General features: G+C 35.3%; 2 protein-coding genes across 3 annotated transcripts in view; both read right to left on the reverse strand.

Moving 5' to 3' along the window:
* LOC108597093 overlaps nucleotides 1-25,935 on the reverse strand; it is a 51,618-nt gene that overhangs the window by 18,446 nt on the left and 7,237 nt on the right. Inside the window, exon 2 of the mRNA XM_017983456.1 lies at nucleotides 16,701-17,103. Within this exon, the coding sequence (XP_017838945.1) occupies nucleotides 16,701-16,827 (127 nt within the window). The 5' untranslated portion in view covers nucleotides 16,828-17,103. The remainder of the gene's footprint in view (nucleotides 1-16,700; nucleotides 17,104-25,935) is intronic.
* Nucleotides 19,688-20,325, reverse strand: LOC108597094 (tripartite motif-containing protein 3-like). 2 transcript variants are annotated; one of them, XM_017983457.2, is made up of 2 exons: nucleotides 19,893-20,323; nucleotides 19,688-19,826 (listed from the first exon to the last, which is right to left on the reverse strand). In XM_017983457.2, the coding sequence occupies exons 1-2, from the start codon at nucleotides 20,252-20,254 to the stop codon at nucleotides 19,706-19,708; spliced, it is 483 nt and encodes a 160-aa protein (XP_017838946.1). In that variant the 5' UTR covers nucleotides 20,255-20,323; the 3' UTR covers nucleotides 19,688-19,705. The 2 variants fall into 2 exon arrangements, with proteins under 2 accessions (XP_017838946.1, XP_017838947.1); XM_017983458.1 differs by having other exon boundaries at nucleotides 19,738-19,826; nucleotides 19,880-20,325.

Genomic DNA, 25,935 nt, shown 5'->3' on the forward strand with positions numbered 1-25,935 from the left:
AGAAATTGATTTATTGTCACATTGATTGAATGAATGCATGTGGCATGAAGTCGAAAAGTGCATTTCAATGTTGCCAGAACAGCGAGAACACAGCGATCTACTTTGATCTTGACAAAACTATTTTTATTAGCCCCAGTCCCGGGTCCGGGCCATATTTTGACAAATTGTATGTCGACGCACACTTGGCTGCTAATGGTGCATGCAACGTAGAAATTTCGTGCATTAAGCAACATGCAACGCTGGCTCTGAATGTTGTCGCCTCATAATTGTGCCACTTAATGTGGGCGTCAACATGATGCGATCTCGCTTGATCGCTCTCGAGTAAAAATAAAATTACAAACATGACAAATTATTGCATGTAATATGCAACATAAGGGCGCACATTCAATGCCTGCCACAAGCGCTTGCCACAAGTTCTTGGAATTTGTTGCTTTGCTATGTTTAACCTTTGGCTTGACTGAATCCCAGCAGCAATTTTTCTGTTCTGTTGCTCTGGGCTAAGTGCAGAGCAATTATTCAGTTCATCAGTCAGTGAATTTGTTGCTCCCCCCCCACTTTGGGCTCTTAACTAGCACGAGCTCTGCTCGCTGTTCTCTCACTCTTGTTGTTCTTTATTTGTTTATTTTGCCTGCAGCTGAAAATTGAAATGAAAATATTTTGACAATCGATTGCCAAGTGGCGAGTTATGCTTTAACTCCAATGGACTTTTTAACAGCACAAGCTAATTATTTAGATCATTTGTTGTCTGTAACGCGCTCGGGGGGCTTTCGAAAATTGGAAATTTGAGTGCGCCGTAGTGCCCAGAGAGCTTTTCGTCGTATACATAAATAAGCAATAACAAACTTGGCGCCGCTGCTCAAAATAAACAAAAAATATATCCGCAGAGTGTTCTAGGCATAATACTAACAAACAGATCGACAAATAAATCAAAAACTGTATTCATGTTTATATAAAACGCATTAGAGAGATAGAGCGGAAAACTACAAAATGTTGTAAGTGCCCTAAAGCTGCTGAAATTGATATATAGCCAAGTTGTGCCATTTTTAGACTCCAAATATACGAATTTAATACAAAAACATTTTAATAAAAAACTATTAATTATGCTTAAAAAACATTTTTATAAAACATAGATCAAGTTAAGTGTTTTGAAATTTCATAAAAATAAGCAACTAATAATTTTTCTATATTGAGATATATATTAAATAAAACACTATTAAGACTATACTATCAATAAAATAATATTAAACATAAACTACAAAGATTCTCAAATAAGTTTCGATTTTCAAATAAAGAACTTCTGTTCGGTTAAGCAAAAAAACTTATTCATATTCTTCTATTAAAGTCTTGCGCGTCTTTTATGAATAACTTTATGGAAATCTCTTTTTTCCTTATATATCATCGATAAGCTCTTTGAGAGTTTTCCAAATGAGTTCCAAGTTTCTTTATACTAAGCCAAATTTCATGACTTAAAAAAGGGATAAGAGATTATCAGTAAGCTGAGGATTTGAAATAACAAAGAATCCCTCGTACTATACAAATATTAAAAATCCTAGCCGAAAGCCCCAGTAGCTAAGACTGCCTCCCCTGAAGCTTAAGTTTTAACTTTAAGCCTACAGTTATATAAATAAATAAATAAAATAAATACAAACTTTAAAAAAATGTTTGCAAATTGATCATTGTGGTCATAAGAACTAATCAATGAACCAATCAACGAATCATAACGAAAAACTGCCTGAACTAAAAATTTTCTAAGCATTTTCGCTATAATTTTAGTCGAAAAATAGTCAAAAATATAATTTTTATATAAAATTCTTAATTAAAAATAGTTTTTTGCCCTTTTTAGCTACTATAACTATTAAGATTTTAAAAATCATAATTACATCACACTAGCGCCCACTCAATGTTAAAAAATATAACTAAATTGGCATACTAAAGTTTAAGCTGGCCTAGTTACTTGATTTGATAGTCAAAACTTGAAAGTAAAAATAAGTGAGTTTTCGTTATGACCCCAAACTTCAGTAAATAATTATTCGATAAGCTTTATTGGTTTGGTTTTCATGAGAACTCAAGCATGAAATTTGCAAACATGTTTTGTGCGTCTGTCGTTCTTTATTTACTTTTGTGTCTACTCGTAATTTTCACACTTTGTTGACAATTGGCACATAACTCAAAATTGCAGTTAACCAAAAGGACGAGAATTGTCTCCCTAAGCCATATGTCGCCAGCAATATTAACAGGCAACAGCAACAGCAATTGTTGCCAACCAATTGCCAATGACTCAAGTGACGCCAAGAGGAAGAAGCAGAGCTCGCTGCCATTACCACAGGCGCCACTTGACAATGGGCAACATTGAAAAGGAAGCGCAGAGAGAAATTGTCGAAGCAGCAAAGCACATAAATGTGTCTTTGATTTTTCCTTTATTTCTGTATTTTTCAAACAACAGCAACAACAACAAAACCCAAGCGCCAAGCTTTGCACGTGACCAATGACAATTTGCGATTGCTGGCCATTTATGACCCGAGCTTGTCTGCCCCCACATAGAATCTTTTTTATATTTTATTTTGCTGTCGCTTTGACTTTACCCTCCCAGCCTACCCCCCTTTCCCTTATGGCCCTAACACTAACATACAAAGTAAGCAGTTTACTCGTTGTTGTCGATTTGAGCTTTAATATTTCCTGCAGGCGCATTTGTCGACTTTTTAGGGTCTACCCCAACAACAAAATCGTAGGCGGAAGCTTAAATTGCTCTGGCAGCTCCACTCACTTGTTGGTTAGCCCCATAGTTGGGTTGGGGTGGGGTACCCAACGGAGTCATAATACGATTCCAATTGCTTATGGCCATATGCCATGTCGCTGACAATCTCGCCTAAATTAACTTCAAAATTAGCCAAGTTGCCACTTTTGGCCATGTTCGGCATTAGCTTTAAGTGTTTCTGGATTTCCTTTGACTAACTTTCCAGCAAACAATAAAGTTCCTTTTATTATGCTGCCAAACACAGGAAGTTATAAAATATGGTTAATGTATATGTGTGTGTTTGCGTGTGTGTGTGGGTGTGCGGACAAAGCAATTTTATTGAATTTTCATTAGAGCGGCGGCGCTGCCTTTATGACCAAATAGCAAATTATTAGACCCCCACGTTTGACTAATGATTGCTATTGATACTAAAGTTAAACAGAGTTCTGGGAAATCGAAGGGAAGTAATTATTGAATTTAATGCTTAATAGTTATAATGATAATTGAAATAGTTCAAATAACAAATTAAACAATACAAATTATTAATAATAATAAAAATAGTTGCACAAACTAAAATGGCTACTAAGTCATTATTATAATATTAATAATTATAAAAAATTAGAATGAAATGAATTTTACCCCAATATATATATCATTATAAATAATCATTAAAAGCAACACTCACAATAATAATAATAATAAAAGTAGACAAGTAGTTGTAGTTAGCGAATAGCAAATCTAACTACCTAAGCTTTATAATAGGAATGGTAGCTATAGGAACAATAAAATTAGTTTTAGTAGAATTAGTTCTGAATAATAATAATAAGATAATACAAATAGATATAATGATAATGAAAATAATAATAAGTGTTTAGTTCTAGTTCGGAACAGCTAACCTAACCACTTAGGCATAATAATAATACAAATAATAATAATAGTAGAAATTAGAGTTCTGAACTGCATTACTGAAAAATAATTATAATAAAAATTTTACAAATAATTACAATCAAATAAATTACAGATATAATCAAAGATCTGAATAATAATGATAATAGTGACTGATATAGTTATAATTCCGAACTAGTAACGAAATTATATTGAAAATAATAATATATGTAAATAGGTATAATTATAGCTTAGGCATAACAATAATAGCAACAGTAAAGACAAATATAATAATAGCAGTAGCTATTTTCAGTGTTAACGCCTAATTAACTAACTAATTTGAAAATATTTCATGCATTTAACAAGCATATTCTGGGAATACTTGAAATATTTACACTTTAAGCTCACTATAGCGTAATATAAATGTTATATTAGTTACCGACCCTTTTCATCATAAAATTTATGTAAAATATTTGCCTTTTGCATATATAAACTGCCAACATTCAATCTTTATTAGATCAACTGCTTTTAAGGGAAAATGCTTGTTGATTTAGCGTGGATGGGGTTCGCTGCTTCTTCTTCTTCTTCTTCTGCTTCCTGATGTTTTTCACAAATAATATAGCATGTCTGACCCACATCAGTCATCATAAGTCAGCGTAGTGCCCACTCGAGTGCATGCATATTTATGTAATCGCTTAAAATATTTATATGTATACATATATATAGTTGTATATATATATATATATATTATTTATAAGCAGCTTGGCTTTATAATCTATGTTAAAAAATCTTTGTACACATGAGCAGCAAAACTAATTTTATGATGGATTACCGGCACCTACACCTGCCCCCACCACGCACCCAACTTAACCAGGGCTGGCACTTATCGCATTCGCTGCGCTGTCCATCAAATGCAGCGCAGCGTGAGTCGCGCCACGCTTATCACACACACACACATGCGGTTTGAAGAAAATTCCTTCGCCTGTGGCTAAGTCGAGTCGCTAATAGAAACCTCAAAGTGCATTTGCTATTGTTGACATTTGTAAAATGCAAACAGAACACGCAGAGACGTTAGATAACCTGCGCTGCCTGGACACGGATATGGGCTATAGTCGAGCCGAGGAGTTAGAGACATCACTCAAAGTGATTAGATCATAGCGCTGGGCACGTCTATGACGTGCATAGATAAGACACCTTGAGCGGTTTACATAGAAGTGTTCAGCCCGAGCTTGTGTGGGAGCCTCAATTAGTTCGATTTTATTGCCGGGGTAAAGAATTCCTCTATATATGGACTGTTTGCAAGTTCTTAGTTTTTATGATATTGACACTAGAAATCGTGACTTTTTCATAATGAACGGGATTTACACGTGTTTATGGCCCACACGATGAAGTTCTTTGCCCTGGGGCACAGCAGCTCTGTCTATCAGTGTTGCCAATTGTTGAGCTCACAAAAATAAGCTAAAATAAGCTAGCCACTACTCTCACTACTTTCCAGTAAAATACGTAATATTTTATATTTTGCAAGAGAGTTTACTATATTCTTCATTAAATGTTTCATTGAAATTGCGCATACATTCATTTGAAGCTATTTGCAATTTAATAAGCTAATTGCATTTGCAAATATGTTAGATCTAGCCTGAAATAAGCTAAGCTGACAGCACTGCTCTGTTTAGTTCAGCATAAACAGAGAGCGCAGCTCAGCTTGCCAAATTTACGGTAAAGCTCACACACACTCTCTCTCACTTATTCTCTCTTTCCACACGCTGCGTAGCATTTAGCGCTTGACAAATCGCTTCTTATAAAGTGTTCAAGTGCAAGTGTCTTCTTCGCTCTTTCTCTCTTTCTCTTTTGCGCTCTCTTTCTTGCTGTGCACTAATCGCTGGCTAACATGAAATTCATGCCGCAACAAATTAGTTCTTCTAGGCACGAAGTGCGCAGCTCGCGCTCGAGCGAAAGAAGATATTATGCAAAATAATATATAATTTTGATAGCACCCAATTTGAGCCTGTCATAACAAATGTGCCGAAACAAGTCCTGCATATGTATGTAATATGCAGCCCTCCCCTCAGTTCTCTTTTCACTTCAGGCAGGACACGCAAGTAAAAATTTCTCTTGGAGCAAAGAAAAAAATCGATATATGTAAAAAATGTTTGCATGACTTTAGCAAATTTAGCAAAGTTCTGCTTGTTGTTGTTTTTACTTTTGCCTGCTGGCTTTGTAGGCGCTGCCCGCTCATCCTGTCTGTCTATGTGTGTGTGCCTAAAATAAAGCTTTATGCATATATGAAAAATATCTTTTAAATGCCAGAGCAGGCAGCAAAAAAAAAAGAGAGAGAGAGAGCAGCAGAAAAACAACGCTCATAAAATTAATATGATATAATAAAGAAAAATTTGCAAGCTGCCAAAACCATAACGATTGATTCTGAATTATAGCCGCCAGCCCTGCGAGACAGACAAAAGCGAGAGCGTGGGCGTGGCTAACGCCTTCAAAGGCCACTTTTGCCGCAATATGTTTCGTGAAGCTTTAAGCGGCAAGCGTTTCAAATAAATAACACAACGAGGCAAACACATAAAACCAAAACCAAATATGTTGCGCTATCAACAAAAGAACGTCGAAGAAGAAGAAGCAGTAGCAGCAGCAAAATTTCATCGTTCGCTACGTGGCCGCAAGGAATTTTCAAGGGATTAGCGCGCGCCACTTGCTCAACTTCCAGCTGTGCTGGGAGGGGTGGGGGGTTGGGTGGGTTTTGTCAGTCAAATTAATCACAGCATTGTTCAGCGCTTTTCAAAATAATAAATACTTCAGCGCTGCTATAAAATAAATTACTCAAAATCATTTCACTATCGCAACGGACACAACACGCGCGTTCAACTCGCATAGCATTGAGTTCTAGCCCTAGAACTAGCGAACTAGGGAGTGTTTGGAGTGTGGGTGGTGTAGACACTGTCGCACTGTTTGGACAGTTTTAACTTTTGGTTTCAGTTTTCCCCCCACCCACACACCCCCCTACTCAGCTGCCACTGGCATTGCATTTGCTTTTGCTGCCTTTGTTCGTTGTCATGCGTTTTGTATGTCAACTTCAAATGAAATGAAAATGTCTGGGGAATTTGTAGATCATTAATAATGTCGCACAAAACAACCAACAACAGCAACAAAAACAACAACAACAAAAAGTATACATGGTGCCCACTTAGGAGCAATCAATGGGCGTACTCCATGGCAGCCGCCAGTCGAACCAAAAATACCTTTTTAGCCAAACGACTCCAATAAAAATGCCTGGTTTGAGACTCTCCAGCGCGTGCGATTGTAGCATAAAATTTGAAATGGCAAAAATTAATCACAGCACATGTGGCATGAATGAAAAATGCAACGTGTTGTTGCCTGCAACATGCCAAACAGTGCAGTATATAAATATCGAACAGACATGACGATCAGCTTATGAACGAACAATCAGCTGTTGTATCCCTGGGGTGCTCAGCAGTTTGAATGCAGCAAAAGTGAGAGCGCGCATAAAAGAGAGACGCAGAGAGAGATCAAAAGTGTGTGCTTAGTACTAAAAATATGAATAAAATTAAAAAAAAATTAAGAGCTATGCTTTAAAAAAAGCAAACTTAATGAATTCAATTCATGCTACAAGATTTTTCGCAGAGCTTATAAAATATGAAATAAGTAAACCAATTTAAATATTCTTTAAAGTTTGCTACATACATTTTAATTTAATTTTTAGCAGCAATATAATGAAAATATTCTTTTTTAACAGTGCTTATAAGATATGAAATAAATAAATTTTTAAAGAATATTTTTTAAAGTTTGCTCCATACATTTTAATTTAATTTTTAGCAGCAATATATTTCAAATATTATTTTTGGAGTCGCTAGCCTAAGCAGCTAGATGCCCCTACCTTAGTTATTAAATTAATTTTGTATAATATATTAATAATAATATTCTTTTTAGCTAGTTTACTATTCACTTTTAAAATTGCTGTGTATGACATTAGCGATTTAAAAGTTACTTTTAGCTATTTTTGTGCTTTTAACTGAATTTATCCGAATTTCCCCATGAAAATTGAATTGTTAACAATAACGTATGTAAATTCGCTTTTAAGATAATATCGGGGTTGACACAGAATTTACTTCCGCTGCAATTTCACGTGAATGTTCAATCCGCTTGCGTCCAATATTTTCATGCATTAAATCATTTCGAGTTCTGTGGCGGAAATGCTTTCAGCGAAATTTTATTTCTCTAGAGATTTCAGTAGCAGCGCCATATATGTTTGAACTTAAAACAATAGAGCTAAAAATTAAAAATGTTCTGCAACTTTCACATTTTTTCGATGCAAATTGAAACCTCTACCTAAACATCGATTATATGGAATCTATTATCTAGTATCTCTTTTATGTACGTACTTAAATAGAAGCAATAAAATGGTTTAACGCTTGAGCTACAGTTAAAAATGCGTTTTAAGCAACATTATTGATTTCTAAGCTTAAATCCGTGCACAAATCGAATTCCTCTTAATTTTTCAATTTTCCTGCTCAATCACTTTGCCAGCTGATGGCCCAATGAAAAAAATCTTTAAGTATTTTTAGGCTTTTGACATGGTATTTTTTACTTCTGCTCTTCTTTCTCTCTCGTCGTTTGTTAAGCCACTGCGATTTACGTGAAAACTGAAACTAAATTCATGTGCATATACAGTTGGTGTTGTTCTTTTTAGTTGCCTCGATTGTTATGCTTTGGCTATGATTCCCCCCTCCAGCCTCGTTTATGCCGCACTAGCTCAGCAATTTTCCATTTTAGTGCCTGTTGGTGTTTGTGTTTCGTTTTTCATTTCGTTTTTTCTGCTAATGATTATTACGTGTGTCATTTGCGTTTGTGCGTTGCTGCGTTTTGTGTGTTGTGTGTTGTTGTGGTTGGTAGTGTTGTCGAATTTTATTTTCCGAGCGTTTTTCTTTTCTGCCACTGTCCGCTGCGATTTTTGCTTTGTGTGCCTCGCTTTTTTACGCTGCATACGGCGAATAGAAAAATATAGCAGGGGAAATTGAAAATGAGCATATTTATACGTTAGCGCAACAACCAACCGATAAAAAACCAACGCGACAGAAAGCCACAGAAACCCAAGCATTGCCCAAGCAGGCTAGACTTCAGATAAAATATTCTGCATGCATCTTTGCTTTTGTTGCCGTTAATTGAGCGAGAGAAATGTGCAAAAAGCTACAACAAAATTGTGTAAACAAACTATTAAACAGATTAATGAGGTCTTATAAAACAACACAGAAATCGATAAATATAGTCGTAGACGGTATCATTATGCAAATTGTTTTTGGCTAGTAAAGGAAACATGGCTCAGCAGACTTAAATCGACAATAACTTAATTAACAAATGAAACTTTTTGAACATATTTTAAATATGCATGAGAAACGTTTACGCCCTAAGCGCTTAAATATGCATAGAAAATTAAATAAATTTATTGTTGTTTACGTTGCTGCTTTGTTTTCTTAATTGTGCAGGCGCCGCTCATCAATCGTGTCAAAATATGTTGCCACACACTCAGACTAGCTCTCAGTTTTTATTTTGACAAGATTGATGTGCAGCTGATAAATCTCCATTACTCGCATCCACATCCTTTCTGCTAAGCAGCGCCGAGAGTTAATTTGCAGCCGTCGTCAATCGACATGATTTGCTTTTGGCCATGTCATTGTCATTGTTAGCCTTGGCTAGCTGATTTAGGAGCACGCCTACAGCGTCTCAAGAGCTCGAGAGAGAAAAAAGTGCCAGGCAACTGCTGGTTCATTTGTCATGACGACAAAGGTAACTTGGGCTATAAAATAGTCGATTGATTGGCATCAATGATGGCATTTTAACCAAATCACAGACTCATTTACGCCAGGCAACAAAACGCAGCTGCTGCCAAAGCATCGAGAGCTGTTGAGCTAACCCAAAGTGTCATCGTTAAGCTGCAGCCATCAAAGCCATAAAGCTGCTGCGAGGCGTTGGGCTGTGGCCAATTGTTTGTCATAAAAAGCAGCAGCGTCAAGCGTTTGATAGTGCGGCTTAACATATAAAATAAGTTTAGTTCGCATAGTTGACTAATTAGGCTGCTATCTGATTTATCTTACTTAGCAAGACACTAAACTATTTCCTTATTTGCTATTGATTTTATCAATAAATTTGTTGTGCTGCGCCTGCTTAAGCGGAGTAAAAGGAATCGCTATGAAATAGCACAAGGCTAAGCAACAACAAACATAAAGCTAAAGTATTGATAAACACCCATTTGTGTTGTGTTGAGAAAGAAATCGCTTATGCAGGAAGCACTTTTCACTGCTTTCTACTCCCTGCTGAATTTATGCATCGTGGCTCAGCAAGGAATATGAGCTCGCTGTCGCCTACTTTTCTTTATCCTCTTAGCTTTCGGTGTGCACTTTGCCTAACGATGGTGTGCGAGTGTTGCGTCGCTGCGCTGCGCCTGTGTGCTTTCTGTGTGTGGGAACTGATTCAGCAATAATTCCGTAATCAGCCATAAATGAGCAGCCAGTGACACCACACACACAAGACAGCACAAATGCCAGCACATATGTATTGTGTAGTCTCATGTGCCAGCCAGGCTAATGCCGCTGAAATTCAAAAGACCACCCCAAAACGCATTTCCAGGCACCAACTGCAGCCAACTGTGGGCCATCACTTTCCTACATCTGCTCTATCGCCTGCGGGTCAATACATTAAAGAAAATCCGAAAGCAAAAAAATGAAGGCCCACATGCGAATCTTCTAGGAAATCACACACAACATATGTCATTTCAATTGGTGTAATCCTGAGTGGTGGATAAAACTGCATAACGTCAAACAGCAGATAAAATACAAATCGTTGGTAGCTTAAGTTTCTAACAGCATTTGCTTTTTTATATTTTCTTTAACTTGTAGAAAATTCAGTTACAGTAACAGCGCTCGCTGAGAGCAATGGAATAGAATGTCTCAAAAAAAAAATAATTAAAGCAAAATCATATACATAAATATTTAAAACATGCTAAAAAAAATATTGTTTATCAAGCCTGTAGAAAAAATATCCCCCCCCAACCCGCCATATTATGTTTATTTTTAGGAATTTTTGTATGGAGGTCTTTAACATTCAAGCCTCCATATATAATAAAAAAAATGAAAATATTAAAAACAAAATATTTTAAAATTGCTATAAAAAACTTTAATATTGTAAAAAAAAAAAGTCTTAACGCATGTATTCCGCATATCATACAAAAATACTTTCATATTATCCGAAAGAAAATTTAATAATATTTGCATCTAATGGTCTCATTAACAAAAAAACTTTAATGTTGTTTAAAAAACTTATCTTACATTTTGTTAATCCCTATAATTTATACTCTGGTCTTTGCTCCATAGTTATATTCAAAATTTCAAAACATTTGAAATTATTTAATAGTAATAGAATATAAAAATTTGCTATTGAAGCTGCTTATTGAACTATTGTCAATATTCTTAATTAATTAAACACGTGCACTTTACACCGAGAACACAACCGACAAGTTTCACAACCAAAAACAAACTGAAAATGAAAAATCGAAAATCATCGAGTGCCAATTTACAATTTACAAATCGAAAAACGAAAAAGGCATCAATGCACAATCTAACCAAATCACAGTCCAGAGTCCATGATGATGATGATGATGAGTTAAGGACTGTTGCAACTGCTCAAGATGAGACTTGGCCTCGCTGTAGTCGGCCTGCCAAAATAGAAGAGAGAGAGAGAGACATGTGGTCTCGGTTGCGACAAGCAGGAACTCGAGCGTTTAAAATGAGCCATTGAATTTTTTGTGTTAAGGCACGAGTCCCTGGCCTCTGTATATGGTGATGTTTTGCTTAAAAGAAAAATTTATATATAAATATAGAGTTGGTGTTATATATTGCTTGGCTTTGCGCATTTTCCATCTGCCGCAGCGCGTCAAAGCCATCACCATTCCCATGCCCAGTCCATTCCTGCTTCGCATCGCAATCTCCATTCACGATTTTTGTTGCGCGCGGTAATTTCAAGTACTGATGCTGTTTGTTTAGCTTCTGTTGGCTGTGTGTTTGAACGCAGCAAAAGGGTCCCTACTTATATGTGTTTTAGCTTGTTCAATATGTATTTGGCTGCACGAATAAGATTAAAAAGCAGCATACTGCTTGCTGCTCGCCAGGATCTTGCTTATTGCTACGCGCTAGCGTGTGAGTTTCGTCAAGGGTTTGATTCACAGCTGTAACATGGCCTCTCGCTTCTGTCGTGTACAAATGTGTACAAATTTGTATTTCCAAGTCTGAAAAAAAAGACCGAAAAACGAGACAACTATCTCTCTGACAGCAGCAGCTTCACTTTAGCGAGAATCGTGTACACGCATTTATTGAATTAAATGGATTATTTTTTGCGTAAAACAGCTGCCGCACTTTCCAGCATTTATTTACTTATTATTTATAAAAACACTTTGCTTAACGCGCAATATTTATTACCTACATTTTGTTTTTTGTTTAAAAAGGTTACCATGCCCACATGCAAATTGGAAATATGAAAATAATTAAAGGCAAATTGCCAATTAAGGCAGCCGCATGCAATAAAGAAACTCAGAGTTCGAGAAAAAAATTGGATTTAATCGTCTAATAGACAAAAACTCTGTACAATAAAATTGTAACAGTCTTTAGTAGTTAAATAATGACAATCAATATCTATTTACTATCCAGTGCTAGCCCATATACACTTCTGCCATTGTTTTTGTTTACACTTGTAATAGGGGCATAGTATTTTTAATGGTGTATAGTATAGAATCTATCAATCTATCTATCAATCATATAAAGTAATTTTAATTTTTCTAGACAATATTAGGCCTAAATATGGGCATAAAATAATAACCTTTAAATTAATGTTTGAACTTAGTTCGAGGGTACCCTAGAGTTAGCTAAGTAACCCTCTCTCGCTCAAGGTTTATTTTTGCTTTTTCATCATCTAAAATACGAGGTAAGTAAATTTGAAAGTAAATGACAGATCCAATAAAATATACTATACTTAATATTATAAAGTAGGCATTCATATTCTTAATTAGTTGGATAACTAAGTCGATGGGGTTCTATGTGTCTTTTGGTTTCAATCACCCAAAGCAACAAATTCAGAACTTTTAATACTTAGGAGATCATTTTGATACAATTGCTATAGATATGAATCCTTTAATTTTTGTAGACTATATTAGGTCAAAATATGGGCATAAAATAAAAAGTTAGTTTGATGGTAAATTTTTCTTAAGGGTACCCTAGAATAGAGGTAACTAACCCTCTATCGCTCAAGGGTTGTATTCTTTTCTATTATATAAAATACAAGGTAAGTAACCTTTTATTGAATTTGGGAATATCCGAGAGCAACTTTTGACAAAAATTAAAGCATTTTCATTCAACTTTAGTCTTAAATAATACGACCAAGCTCGAAACAATGTTATTTTAAATAAAATCAATTCAATCATGAAACAATAAAAGTTTTGATGGTCGCAGCATAAATCAAAAGGCTGAAACAAAGCTTAATCAAAATAATTACAAAAAATTCTAAGAATTTAACATTGCTATTGTGTTTCATGCCTTTAGGAATTTTACAAAGAGATTTCTCTATTGTAATGGAGACATATCAAGCTAATTCGATAATGTTGCACTTCGAACGCTTAAACTTTGTTTATGTGTCTCTCTACTACAGAGTCGTTAACTGTCGGTTATGCCACGCTTTAGCGTGCTGTTTATAACAAAAAAAAAAATGCTTTCAAGCAGCTTCGACTGTAATCCTCTTAGATTGTTTTTTAAATTAATGCTGCCAATATGCTTTAAAATTGCATTTAGCTTGGCAGGCTTTGCACTTGTTTGAATTTCCGAATGAATCCCGCCAAATAGTTTGTTGCATGTTCAAATTACATTACAAGCGCAAACGCTTTGCACACAGAGAGAAAATAAAAATGCAAAAAAAAAAAGAAAGAAATAATGAACATGGCATAAAAAAAAGCGCCACAAACACAATTGGCACTGGTGAGTAAACACAAAGAGAGCGGCGTAAAAAGAAAATCATGTAAAATTTTTCTATGCCAATTGGCCAAACAGGCTCGTTTAACAGTTAGTGAGAGAGGGAGGGAGCGGGGGGTTGGAGCATGTTCTGGGCATTGCGGTAGTAGGCTCGGTTTTTATTTTTATTGGCCACGTTCAGTCCAATTGCGGCTAGTCACACACACACACACACACAGTCTGGTAATGGGGACAAAACACATGCCCGCAATTTGGCCAAAAGGCAAATCGTGGGCAACTGTAAAGTTTCGTTTCGTTTGGGACTTTTGCATTAAAATGCACTAGTTAACAAGTAATTTGTCGAGCAATGTCAGATATTTGCTTATCGCAGTCATGAAATCAGTTCCAACCAAATGAAAAAAAGGTTGCATATTTGATGAGCTCGCTGGAGTGGGGGTGGGTGGGTGGTAGTGTTGGATGTGGGTGACAATTTTTGATTGACTATAATTGCCTGGAAGCGCAGCTGAGTGGAATTCAAGTACTAGCGACTGATGCACTTATAATTAAGATAACAACTTCATTTTTTATGCTTGAGAACAGCGAAATATGAAACGCGGCTTGGGTCTACTTATAAGTTTAACACTTAAGCCGCCGCGGCAAGAGTCAACTACCAGGGCACTTGAAAATAATGCTACAATATGGTTATGGGCTCTGAGCCAGAGAGCGCGCAAGTCAAACTCAAGTTAAATCCCCAGCGAGACCAAATCAATTTCAATCAAACAAATGCAAGTCCAGAGAGAGAGAGAGAACGAACAGGGCAACAAAATCCACTCAAGTGTACCAATAAAAATAAATACAAAAAAGGCAACAACAACAAGCATCAAAAAAAAAAAAAAAGTATATTAAGCCGCAGCGAGAGTCAAATGAAAGTGGAATGTTAGGCTGTGGTGGGGCAGGGGCGACGTTAATGAAATTGAAATGAAATGCATGTTACAAAATAATTGAGAATAATCGAATTTAAATCACATTTGCTTGACGCTGATAATAATGATGATGATGATGATGATGACGCTTAAGCTGGCATCCATAACAATGACAATTTTCGTCAATGAATCAATGTACAGTGGGGTGAGTGTCGCAGTTTGTCACCAAACAGCATAAATCCAATTACACATGGCATGACTTGCTCTCGCTCTCGCTCTCTCGCTCTTTCACTCTCTGTTAGTCAAAAGGGAAGTGTACGACAGGCGATTTGTATGAAAATTTAGAGCGGGCCAGCCCTCGCTTACAGTTTCCCCGCTCCCTTGTAGTCAGGGTCACAGTAAATCGCTTTTCTAGCCAAGCGCAACATTACAAACTCGAAAAGTGCATTTCTATAGCAGCGAGGCTCTTGTCATTAACTACATGTGTGTGTGTGTGTGATTGACTTCGACGTTTGTATTTCGATGCCAGATGTTTGGCCTGAAAGGTTACGCCTCTCTTCACAAAAACCCAAAATCAACAACAATACAAACAAACTATAATCATAGTCTGCGGTAATGAACCAACAACAACAACAAATTGAAACAACAACAAAAAAAGGAACTCTAAAAATAACCCTTTGGACATTTTTTTAAACTCTTATTAAAACTATTGAGAATTGAACTATACACTTTATACTCTTTTAAATGCAGAAAGGGGGTATATTAAAGTATTACAAATGTATGTAACAGAAACAATAAGTGTAGTTTGGAATAACCACTATTAAGAGTATATTTTGGAATAATAACTATTAAGTGTAAAATGTTAATTTTATTATCTTTATTTTGACATCCAATCCATTTCATATCAAAGACAATCCATTTCATCGAGACAAATCAAATTGACTTCCAATCCAACCAAGTCAAACTGAATAAAACTACATTTTAATTTCAGAAAAATAATTCAGCATTATTGCTGATCAAATAAAGCAAGTTAATTGTATAGTCTGTCTGTATGAGCACGGATATCTCTGGGATTATGCATCTATAACAGTATATATATGTGTGTAAATCTCTATGAGTGTGTGCTGTTTGTTATAGTAAACTTGCTGTGACTCTAGCTAGACTTAAAGTGTATATCAAGTTCGATTTGAAAGCTTAAAAATACATACAAAATATCTATGCAATAATAATATGTAATCAAAATACTTTAATTAAAGAATAAAAGGGATTACATTGTAAAGGAATTAAAGGATATTCGGGACTTAAAAAGTCAACTTATGCTTACTTCAGTAAGAAAATCAGCAATTATCTAAATAATGACATAATTTCGGGATTACATTGTAAAGGACTTAAAAGATATTTGGGACTTAAAAAGTCAAGTAATTCTTACTTCGGTTAAGAAAATCTGCGTTTAGTCATATATTGACATAATTTCGGATTAAATTCGGGCTGTTTATTCGGGATTTTTTTATCTGTTGCATATGTGAGCAATATGTGTGCAAGTACTTTGGGTAAATACTTAAAGATGTCAACCTTTGAGGCATAATTGGCTTAACAGATGACTAAACAAACAACATATGTGCACCAAGAGTTCAGCTACTTAAACTCTATGCTAGACTTATACTATATATACAATAAATAGATGTTGCCGTTTGATTTTTTATGCGCAACGCAAAAACTTCGGCTATTAACTTTGGCAACCCCAAAAGCTGTCAAAATGTTATTTCCATTTACTTTTTAATTTAACGCTTATTTTCCAAATCGTATACACAATTCCCCCCTCCACCCTCCCTGATAGTGTGCGGGGTAGTGTTAATGTCTAAATTGCTTTTCTTTTGTGTTTGATTGTGTTGAGTTTCAGTTCAGTTTGTTTCGGCATGGCTGGGTTTGTTTTCCTTCCCTCTATATGTGTATGTGTGTGTGTTTCTTTTTTCCATTTCCATTTCCCCAAACATTTCGATTTGTGTTTTTACTGTGGTTACGCTGTTTATATTTCAATTGAGGTTTTGACGCAATTCCATCAGTGGCAGCGCATGTTTTATTTACGCCAACGTCAGCACCTATGGCAACCCTATCCACAACCCTCTTCCTATGTATATATTGACTCACCTTCGTCTGCTGTAGCGGGATGCTGCTCCTGCTGCTGCTGCTCTGCTTGGCTGCCAGACAGCTGCAGCGCCAATGCCAACATTAGTCCTAGGACAAGCCTCGGCTTGCACTGATCCTTGAGACGCATTTTGTTGCTATGCGGAAATTGCTAACGTGGCAGTCTCGTTATCGTGGGCGTCTATATATGCGCCTTGGTTATTGGCAGTAGGCGTGGGATTGTCCCAGGTTTAGTTTCTTTTCAGTCGTGTGTGCTGCTTCTTAATTTTCTGTTGCTCTCTTTCATAAGCTTTTCATGTTGGCCCAGAGCTGTGCGTTGTTCTATGCATAAATTGTATTATTTCCTTTTCCATAGATTACTAGGCCACGCATTTCTGCATCAGTCATTGTTGCTTGCTATACGCCACTGAAAAATAGAAACAATTTTGGCATGAGTTAGTTTAATATATTAATATTAGATATTATAGTCATTGATGGCAAATTTAGATTAATGTTAATTACATTAAGGCGATAACACAGCTAAAACTCAAGCATATTTTATATCATAACGTAAATAGTTTGTATAGAAGTTATGGAAGTTCTGTAAGATCTGTGGGCATAATAAACTCACAGCTTCAGTTTTGATAAGAACTCAACCAACCTAAGATGTTGCCTAGCTAGAGCCGAAGCTTGCGTTTTATATTATACAAATAATTAGAAAAAAATTGGATATTTTGAAAATTATTATAAAATTTTTCTTAGTATACATTTTTTTTTCAAACTAAAGATTAGTATATTTTTGTATGAAAATAATTATAATAATATTTAAATAAGAAAAGTTATAAATTGTTAAATTCTTTTTTTCAATTTTTTTAATAATAGTCTCGAGTATGTTTGAAGTATATAATAATAATAATATTTAAATGAGCCAAAAAAACTTAGAAAATAATTTTAGTTTTTTTTTTTTAATAGTTACTAAAATGTTTAAAATAGCTGAGCTATTTTGTTAAGTTTTTTTTAAAAATCTCGAATAGTTATGAAGTATATGAAATTTATAATATTTAAATGAGCCAAAAATAGTTGAAAATAATTTTGGTTTTATTTTTTAATAATTACTAAAATGTTAAAAATGGTTGAGTTCTTGTTTTTATCATCTCAAATAGTTACGAATAATTATAATATTTAAATGAACCAAAAATAATTGAACATAATTTTATTATTTAATAACTATTAAAAATGTAAAAATTGTTAGCCTTTTTTTTTAATTTTTTAGTCTTGAATAGCTGCTTATTATTTAAAAATTGTCATTCAATCAGTAGTTGAATTTTAAAACAAAATTAAGCGAATTAGTAAAATAAATTTGTTACTAATTACAATTACAAATCCCTATTACACAGACATGAGTGTTTAGTTAAATAAAAACACATTTTTAGCAACAAAAAGCAGCTAAAACTATTTGCAACAGTTAACAACTTTTTGAAGTGCGCCCAAGTTTTGGATACTTTAAGCAGCTGTTGACAGGCAACAAAGCTGGCTCATTCAGTATGCATGCATATATATAGTGTATATATGTATATATAGTGGCTGCCAACAACAAATGTAATCAGTTTGATGGGCCAACTATTTAAATATTAAAAATGCCCTGGCAGCCACAGCCTGGGAGCAATATGTCTGATGGATTGCCGTTTGCCAAATGAACAGAACAGACTCTGTCTTGGCGGTGGCTTGGTCAACGCCCAAGGGTTAAGTAAATAATAAATAAATAAATACGTATTTTATTGTAATATGCAGTGAGCAGAGCAGAGCAGAGCAGTCGCTGCTCTGAGGTAAAAGTATGTTGAGTCGCTTTGGGGTGGAAAAGAAAAGGCACAAAATTTTTGTCAAGCTCTTTCAACATGACAAAACAAATTGACCTCAATTTTTTATTACAAAAATACTTGGCATTTTTACCCTCGGCAAATTGAAATGCACACACACAAACACACACACACACACACGCATACTATAGTAGCTGTCATTCACAGTTAGATTCATATAGTGTATGCCAAGTAAAATATTGCTTAATACGAAAGTAAATACAAAGATTTAAGTAGCAATCAGACTCCACCTGCCCCAGCACCCCTAAGACAAAGTTTCCTTTTTCCCGTTTTCGACAGCTGCTTGTTTGTATGAGATTGTGTATGTGTGTGTGAATGTTTGTTTGTGTGTGTGCTCTAGTTTATTTTCTCTATTTCGCTAGCAGCAATTTCGCAACATCTTTATTTAGCTAAGGAGCTTACCAGCACTTCTACTACGAAAAACACACACACACACACACACACACACACATGCATACATACATTAACGCATTAACGGACGTGTTAACAGGTGCGTGCCAAGGGTTAAAAACGAATTGGGCGCTCAATATACCAACAAATTTCTTTATATTTTCATTTATTATTTCATTTTGTTTATAAATTTGCTTGTTTTATTTTGTTCTATTTTTATTGTATTAGTTTGACTATATTATATAACAAGCAATATTTATTTTTTTTATTGTTTTATTATATAATATATTTATATTTTTTTTGTTTAATAATTTTTATTATTGCACTACTTAAGTTTGTATTCTTGTTAATATAAAATTTATTTATATTTTCATTTATTTATTATTTTATTTTGTTATTTTTATCGTATTAGTTTGACTGCTTGTTTATTTAACTAATAAAATATTAGCAGCCTATATTTATATTTTTTATTGTTTTATTAATTTTTTTGTTTTCTTTTTTATTGCATTATTTTAGTTTGTCTTCTTGTTAATATAAAACAAAAATTAATAATTTCTTCCAACAGTTTTTATTGCACTTACAAAGTATTTTTTTTTATGTTAATGCAAAGTGAAAGAAAATTGTCTTAACTTATAAGTTGTTTCAAAAATTGCTTCTATCTGCTCCACAACAGTAATGAAAACTTAAATTAAATAATAGTTTTTAACAAATTAAAACATAAATCAAACTAATTTTGAAACAAAAATAACAACAACACAGTGTTTAAAATTCCGACCAGTTGTAATCCTCCTCCTCGCTTGGACAGCTATCGCTGCTTTCCATGGGACGCAAATTGGATTGACATGGATGTTCATTGTCATCATGGTCGGGCAGCTCATCGTCGCTATCCAAGATAGTTATATTTAGAGTGCTCTCATAGAAAGCGAACATATTTACAGGCGTTGCATACCCATTGGAGGACTCCGACCAGTTAGAAGCCTCATCGGCAGTTGAAAAGCTTTCGCTGCTTTCCATGGGACTCTCCGCAATGGCGGGCAACATATTTACTTGAAGTGGTTGTCCATTGTCATCATCATAACTGGAGTCATCATCGGGATCCTCATCGTCGCTATCCAAGACAGTTATGGTTAGAATGCCCGCAGTGCTCTCATAGAAAGCGAATGCCTGGCGGCAAAGTGGACAACGTCGATTCGTAGTCACCGCTTTGCAATAGTTTTCCATGCAGAGCTGGCAGAATGAGTGTTTGCATTGGATGACCACCGGCTGCTCCTTGGGCATAAGGCAAAAGGCACAAAACTCACAGTCAGGCATATTTCGATTTGTGTACGATGATCAAATGATAAATTTATATATGTAAATGCTGCTTGAACTTAAAAGGCTAAGCTGACTACAGACTACAGAGAGATTGTTAATAATACTAGAGGAGCAGCTAAAAAGTTGTAGATCTCTTAAATTTGTTGCTTAGTGTAAATTGTTGGTAATAAAAATGATTATTTGATATTAACGCATTGTTTATAATTTAATAAAATGTGTTAAATTAAATGAGCAACAAATTCAGCAGCAAACAAAAATGACAACAACTAGAACTAGGACATAGTATCGTCAGTATCCGTATCAGAGTCCGAGGACACAGAGCCAGGGTTCAATGGGAGCAAGATGGTAAAGCTGGCCGCTGGAAATGACAGTGATATGGAGCTGTCGTCTGAAGAGCTGTCAGACGAGTATTCAAGCGAAGCGAAGCGACTGCTTGGCAATCCCAACGTTCGAATGTAAGGTCCGGGAGTCAGCAAGCGACGTGTTGTGGTCCTGGAGTCATCATCATCTAATAAGGTAATAGTCGGAACTTGCTCCACACTCTCGTAGTAAGCGAAAGCTTTGCGGCAAAGTGGACATCGTCGATTTGAAGTTACGGCCTGGCAATAGTTTTGCATGCATAGCTGGCAAAATGAATGTTTGCAATTGATGATCACCGTCTTCTCCTTGGGCATAAGGCAAAAGGCACAAGTTTCTGAATCTGAATTCATTTTGAGGTATTTTGATTAGCCGAAACAGAAATTTCTGTGCTTGTTGCTGCTGCCAGAACCGAAGAGCAAAGCCTACTTTAAGCGTTGCACAACACTGAGACTCCACTGAAAGCTACGGCAAGGCAACTAAGTTTTACGCTCGTAGCATAAATAAGTTAGCTACTGCTTAAGCTAGTTTACATATTATTTTGGATATTTTTGCTTTGAATTTCTTTTAATTCTAGAATTGCTGCATTTTCCATTAGTTCATATTTGTAAACTTATAAAATATTTCATTGAAATTACGTATACATTTATAGCTAGAATATTGCTATATGCTAGATAATGGCTTTAGCTAATTTTCCATTTTCGAAAAGGCCAAATCTAGCCTGAAAGCAGCTAAGCAGCTAGTATAAATAAGCTATAGCTACTCCTTAATATTTATTTTGGATATTTTTGCAACCTTGAATTTCTTTTGATTCTAAAATTGCTTTTTTCAAATATGTAAATAAAATTTAAGAAGCTACAAAAGGTCCATATTTGTAACATTGTAAAATATTTCATAGCTAGAATATTTTTATTTGCCAGATTTATGGCTTTATCTAATTTTCGAATAGGCCAAATCTAACCTGAAAGCAGCTAAGCTCGTAGTATGAATAAGCTATAGCTATAAATAAAATTTAAGTAGCTACAAAAGTCCATATTTGTAAAATTGTAAAATATTTTATAAATAGAATATTAGTATTTGCTAAATTTATAACTTTAGCTAATTTTTCAAGCTTTTTTATTTTGGAAAAAGCTAGATCTAACCTGAAAGAAGCTAAGCTTGCAATACTGTAAGGCAAACAAAATAAAAAAAAAATTGAGCATGACACATAATTCAAATAATTTTGATAGCTGCTTTTCACTTTATTAGCGCAGCTGACTAGACGCCAATTGAGATTGAATTGAGGCGCTTGCTTGGGCACCTTTTGTGCCCCGCATTGCGCTCCTGTGTGGCCAAAGGTGAGCTACAGTTTGCTTCGTTGCCAACGAAGAAATGTAGCAAGAGGCAGTGGAAAGGCAACTGCCATTCATAATATTACCGCGTCGATGTTGATGGCAACGAGCGAAGGAAGAAAAATGAAAGAAAGAAGAGGCAGCAAAGAATTGGCAAATATATTATAGTGCGGGCAGGGAGCGAGAGCTTGGGAACTACACGTGTACGCAAAGCAATCAACAAGCTGCATACGAGGCGTATGAGCAACATAAATAATAAAAACGAGACTTGCTTTCCCTTTCTAACCTTTGACACGGGCTTAGGCAGGGCTGGGCACAGCATACGCATGAATGATGTCTGCATGGCAAATATATGAGTTGCAAATGCCACTCCAAGAGTGCGGAGAACCAAGAGCAGCTCAAGCAGCGTCGTCTGCTCTGCATGCTCTGCTTATTTATGCTGCGCCTATTGGCGTCACTTGAGACTCTCGAGCAGCCCAAGACGTGTGTACCCTACCTAGCATTTGAATCTAGCGCAAATAGAAAATATTTATGTATTATGCAAAAAGCAAAGTGCGTAGTACTCATAGTCTCTGGTACTCGGTTGTCTATGGCAATGGGTGTTACTAACCTGTTGGCTGAAAATCTAATTTTCAGCGCAGCCCCCACCACACCACCCCCCCAATATGAATCCCCAATACACAGTACGTGCAAATATACACAAATTTAGCAGGCCAAAGCACAGGCAGGCACTCGGCAGAGCCGCCCACGCACACACAGGCAAGTGACATTACTCACAGTTGTGTATATGTAAATGTCTTTGTGTGTGTGTGTGTACACAGGGGTATTTAATATTGCTAGAAGGACCTTGAACACTGCTGCTGCTGCTTGGAGTTTGGGGTTGGCAGGCCAATTGTTAATGTGCCTATTGTTGCATTGTGCTATCTGCAAGCCATAAAACAGGCTACCAATTGACTACCAGGTAACCAGGCAAAAGTCTCCAGAGTGAAGACAACTTTCGCTTTAAATGCGGCGCTTTAACTTTTCGCACGAAAGTGAAACCAGTTTAACTTTAAACATTTTGCTTTTGAATTAAATAAAATGCATTAAATTTTTGCCTATTTATGCTTATTTGTTCATTAATTATTAATTAAAAAAAATTGTAGTGTATGCTCTTCGTCTAATAAGGTTATAGTCGGCACCTCCTCGACGCTCTCATAGTATTCGAATCCTTGGCGGCAAAGCGGACAGCGGCGATTCGCAGTTACGCTGCGGCAATAGTTTTGCATGCATTGCTCGCAAAATGAATGTTTGCAGCTAATGACGACCGTCTTGTCCTTGGGCATAAGGCAAAAGGCACAATTTTCTGAATCCGAATTCATTTTGAGTTTTATACAAGCAGCAAAGCAAAGCAGAAATTTCAGATTCTGAACCCAAGAGCAAAGCCTACTTTTGGCGTTGTACAACACTGAGCGAATGAAAGCTGATTTCAGTTTTCAAGACACATGACAAACTGTACTTTATTTTATTAATTTTTGTACAATTTTTATTAATTTATGGCAGTAACTAAAACTTATCGATCATAAAGCATTGAAGAGCTCGATAGACTAGATATATATATCGATAACTGTGTAATTGCTAAGCTCCTAAGTATAAATAGAAATAAAGGGCTTTTAAACTAAACAAATATTACTGTCGCATTATTAATAATTAAATCAGTAACTACATATCTGATTTAATTATTATTTATTAAATCAGTAACAACATCTTTGATTTAATTATTATATATTAAATCAGTAAAAGAAATTAAAATCAATTTTAATATTTTAATTTAATTTTCGTATCTTCATTTGATTTGATAAATAATCCTTGCATTAATTATGATAATTGTCCGTATATTCAACTCGCTCTGATTTTTTATTAGATTTTTATTTAATTTATTTTTATTAATTGCTAACACTAGTTCCGCTCTATACTCCATTCTCTACTTCCAATTCGCTTACTCTGCATAATCTTTGCTTTATTCTAATTGTCACTCTCTCTCTGAACTGTTACTATATCTTTAGTAAATTCAAACAATTTCAACTGCTTTCTAGTTCACATGCGTTTAGTCATAATTATGTTGGCATTAGTTCATTCTGGTTATTGTCAGTCTCTGTCTGCCATTTGCAGAAGTGATTTGCTGCTATTTAAACTCACTTCACTGTTGTGTTGTCTTCATTCTGAGGTAAACTGCGTCAAAATGACACAATGTGATGCCAACAAATTTATGAAGAAAAAAAAGCTGCAGATGCAAAACGAACTTCCAACAAGGCACAAGCTGCGTCACACTGGACCATGTCACATTGACAGGATTGTGTAGCCAGCCTAGAAGGCAGAAGGAGGGTTGAGGGTTGAGGGGTTGGCTGTGCTCTCTAGTTAAGCTTGTGCTGCAGTAAGTGAAATTAATTAAAAAGGACGCATAGCGTTAGTCAAGGATGCTAGGCAGACAAACAGCAGCAGCAACAGCAGGAGACGCGACAGTCTTTGGACACACAATGAATGGGCAAAAAGATGTCAACACTTTGTTCAAGATGATGACGTCGTCGTCGTCTTCGTTGTTAGCTGTGAGTTGTTGCTGTTGTTCTTGTTGTTGTTGTTGTCTGTCCATTGTTGGCTGTCATTGTTTCATATTGCTCTTCTCAGCGTCAACGACAGCGCATCCTTGCTGTTTATGAAGTGCCAGGATATCTGCACGTCGCCTTGTTAATAATAGAATCTGCTACTTCTACTTCTATTTTTGCTCGTTTCGCGTTACAAACTCGCAACAATAAGCAATTGTTCTTTATTTTATTTTGCAGTCTCTACTCAACGCTTGAATTTACTTTGCGCTCCGCTCTGTTTCCGTTTTTATTAGGATTTAATTTCACGTAACTTTTGCTTAAAGCTCAATTTACTATTGTTCATATTGTCTATTAGTTGTCTATTCTAATGTCTTTACTAATTCTTCAGCAAGCTCTACCCAGAAATTAATAAAATGCTGCTGGCTCCACATTTTTCAATTGAATTTCGGCAAACTCAACCAAAAACTTTTGTCACAAAGCCACAGCAATGCTTAGAATTTTGTTTCTCTCTCGACTGATTTTTAGGCATTTTAAATTCCACACAATAAAATTCAATAAATGCCAAAAAATCTGAATTTTTAAAGCTATGTGCGTTTCACATATTGCCTTGTATATTCAGTAAAATGAAAAGCAAATAAATTTAAATTGCATACAATTTCACTGCGAAAATATTTGCAATGAAAAATGCAACAGTAAACAAAAACAATTTCGCAGCAAAGTGTCGACTCTTTTATTTAATATAAACTTCAATATTTTTTTAATAAAGGCAGCAAGCCAAATGAAGCTGAGAATTCTATGCAGAGTGTGAAGAGTTTGGTATTCAATTTATGCAACGAAATACATTAAAAAAAATGTATATAAATTTTTTTACACATTCCTAAAATTGTTTTAAAGCGGAAGTATATACTTTTCATCGGCAGGAGTCATGCCTTTCAGTTCTTGCGTCTGTATGAGCAACAAGATCTCTGAAACTATAGGATCTAAAGATTCAAAATTTGGTATGTAGTTACTTTTGTTTCTACTTTTACGTTTGGGAATGCAATAAACTCTCTGCGCTGCCGAAAATCGATAAATACTACTACTCAAAGTTTCACCAAATGCTCGATCGATGTTAAAAACTAAAAAAAGGTTAGAGTTTATACTTTCCGTATAGAAATTTTTGCTGGTTTATATCAATTTATAAAAAAGAATTTAATTTATTTGCTGTTTTTTTTTTTGTTGGCTATTATTTTTACCATTTATTAGCCAAATGTTTGCGTTTTGAACAATTTAAATGTCTACACTCTCAACTATTTGGGATTCTAGGGCTATTAAGCCGAAGCAGAATTTTTGCGGTTTATATGGCCCACGCACGTGCTAGAAAGGAAGTTGGTATAAGTGAGCGTAAGTGTATTTGCTAATTGATGGT

Source organism: Drosophila busckii, chromosome 2R, assembly GCF_011750605.1.
Source record: "Drosophila busckii strain San Diego stock center, stock number 13000-0081.31 chromosome 2R, ASM1175060v1, whole genome shotgun sequence".
Taxonomy (NCBI): domain Eukaryota; kingdom Metazoa; phylum Arthropoda; class Insecta; order Diptera; family Drosophilidae; genus Drosophila; species Drosophila busckii.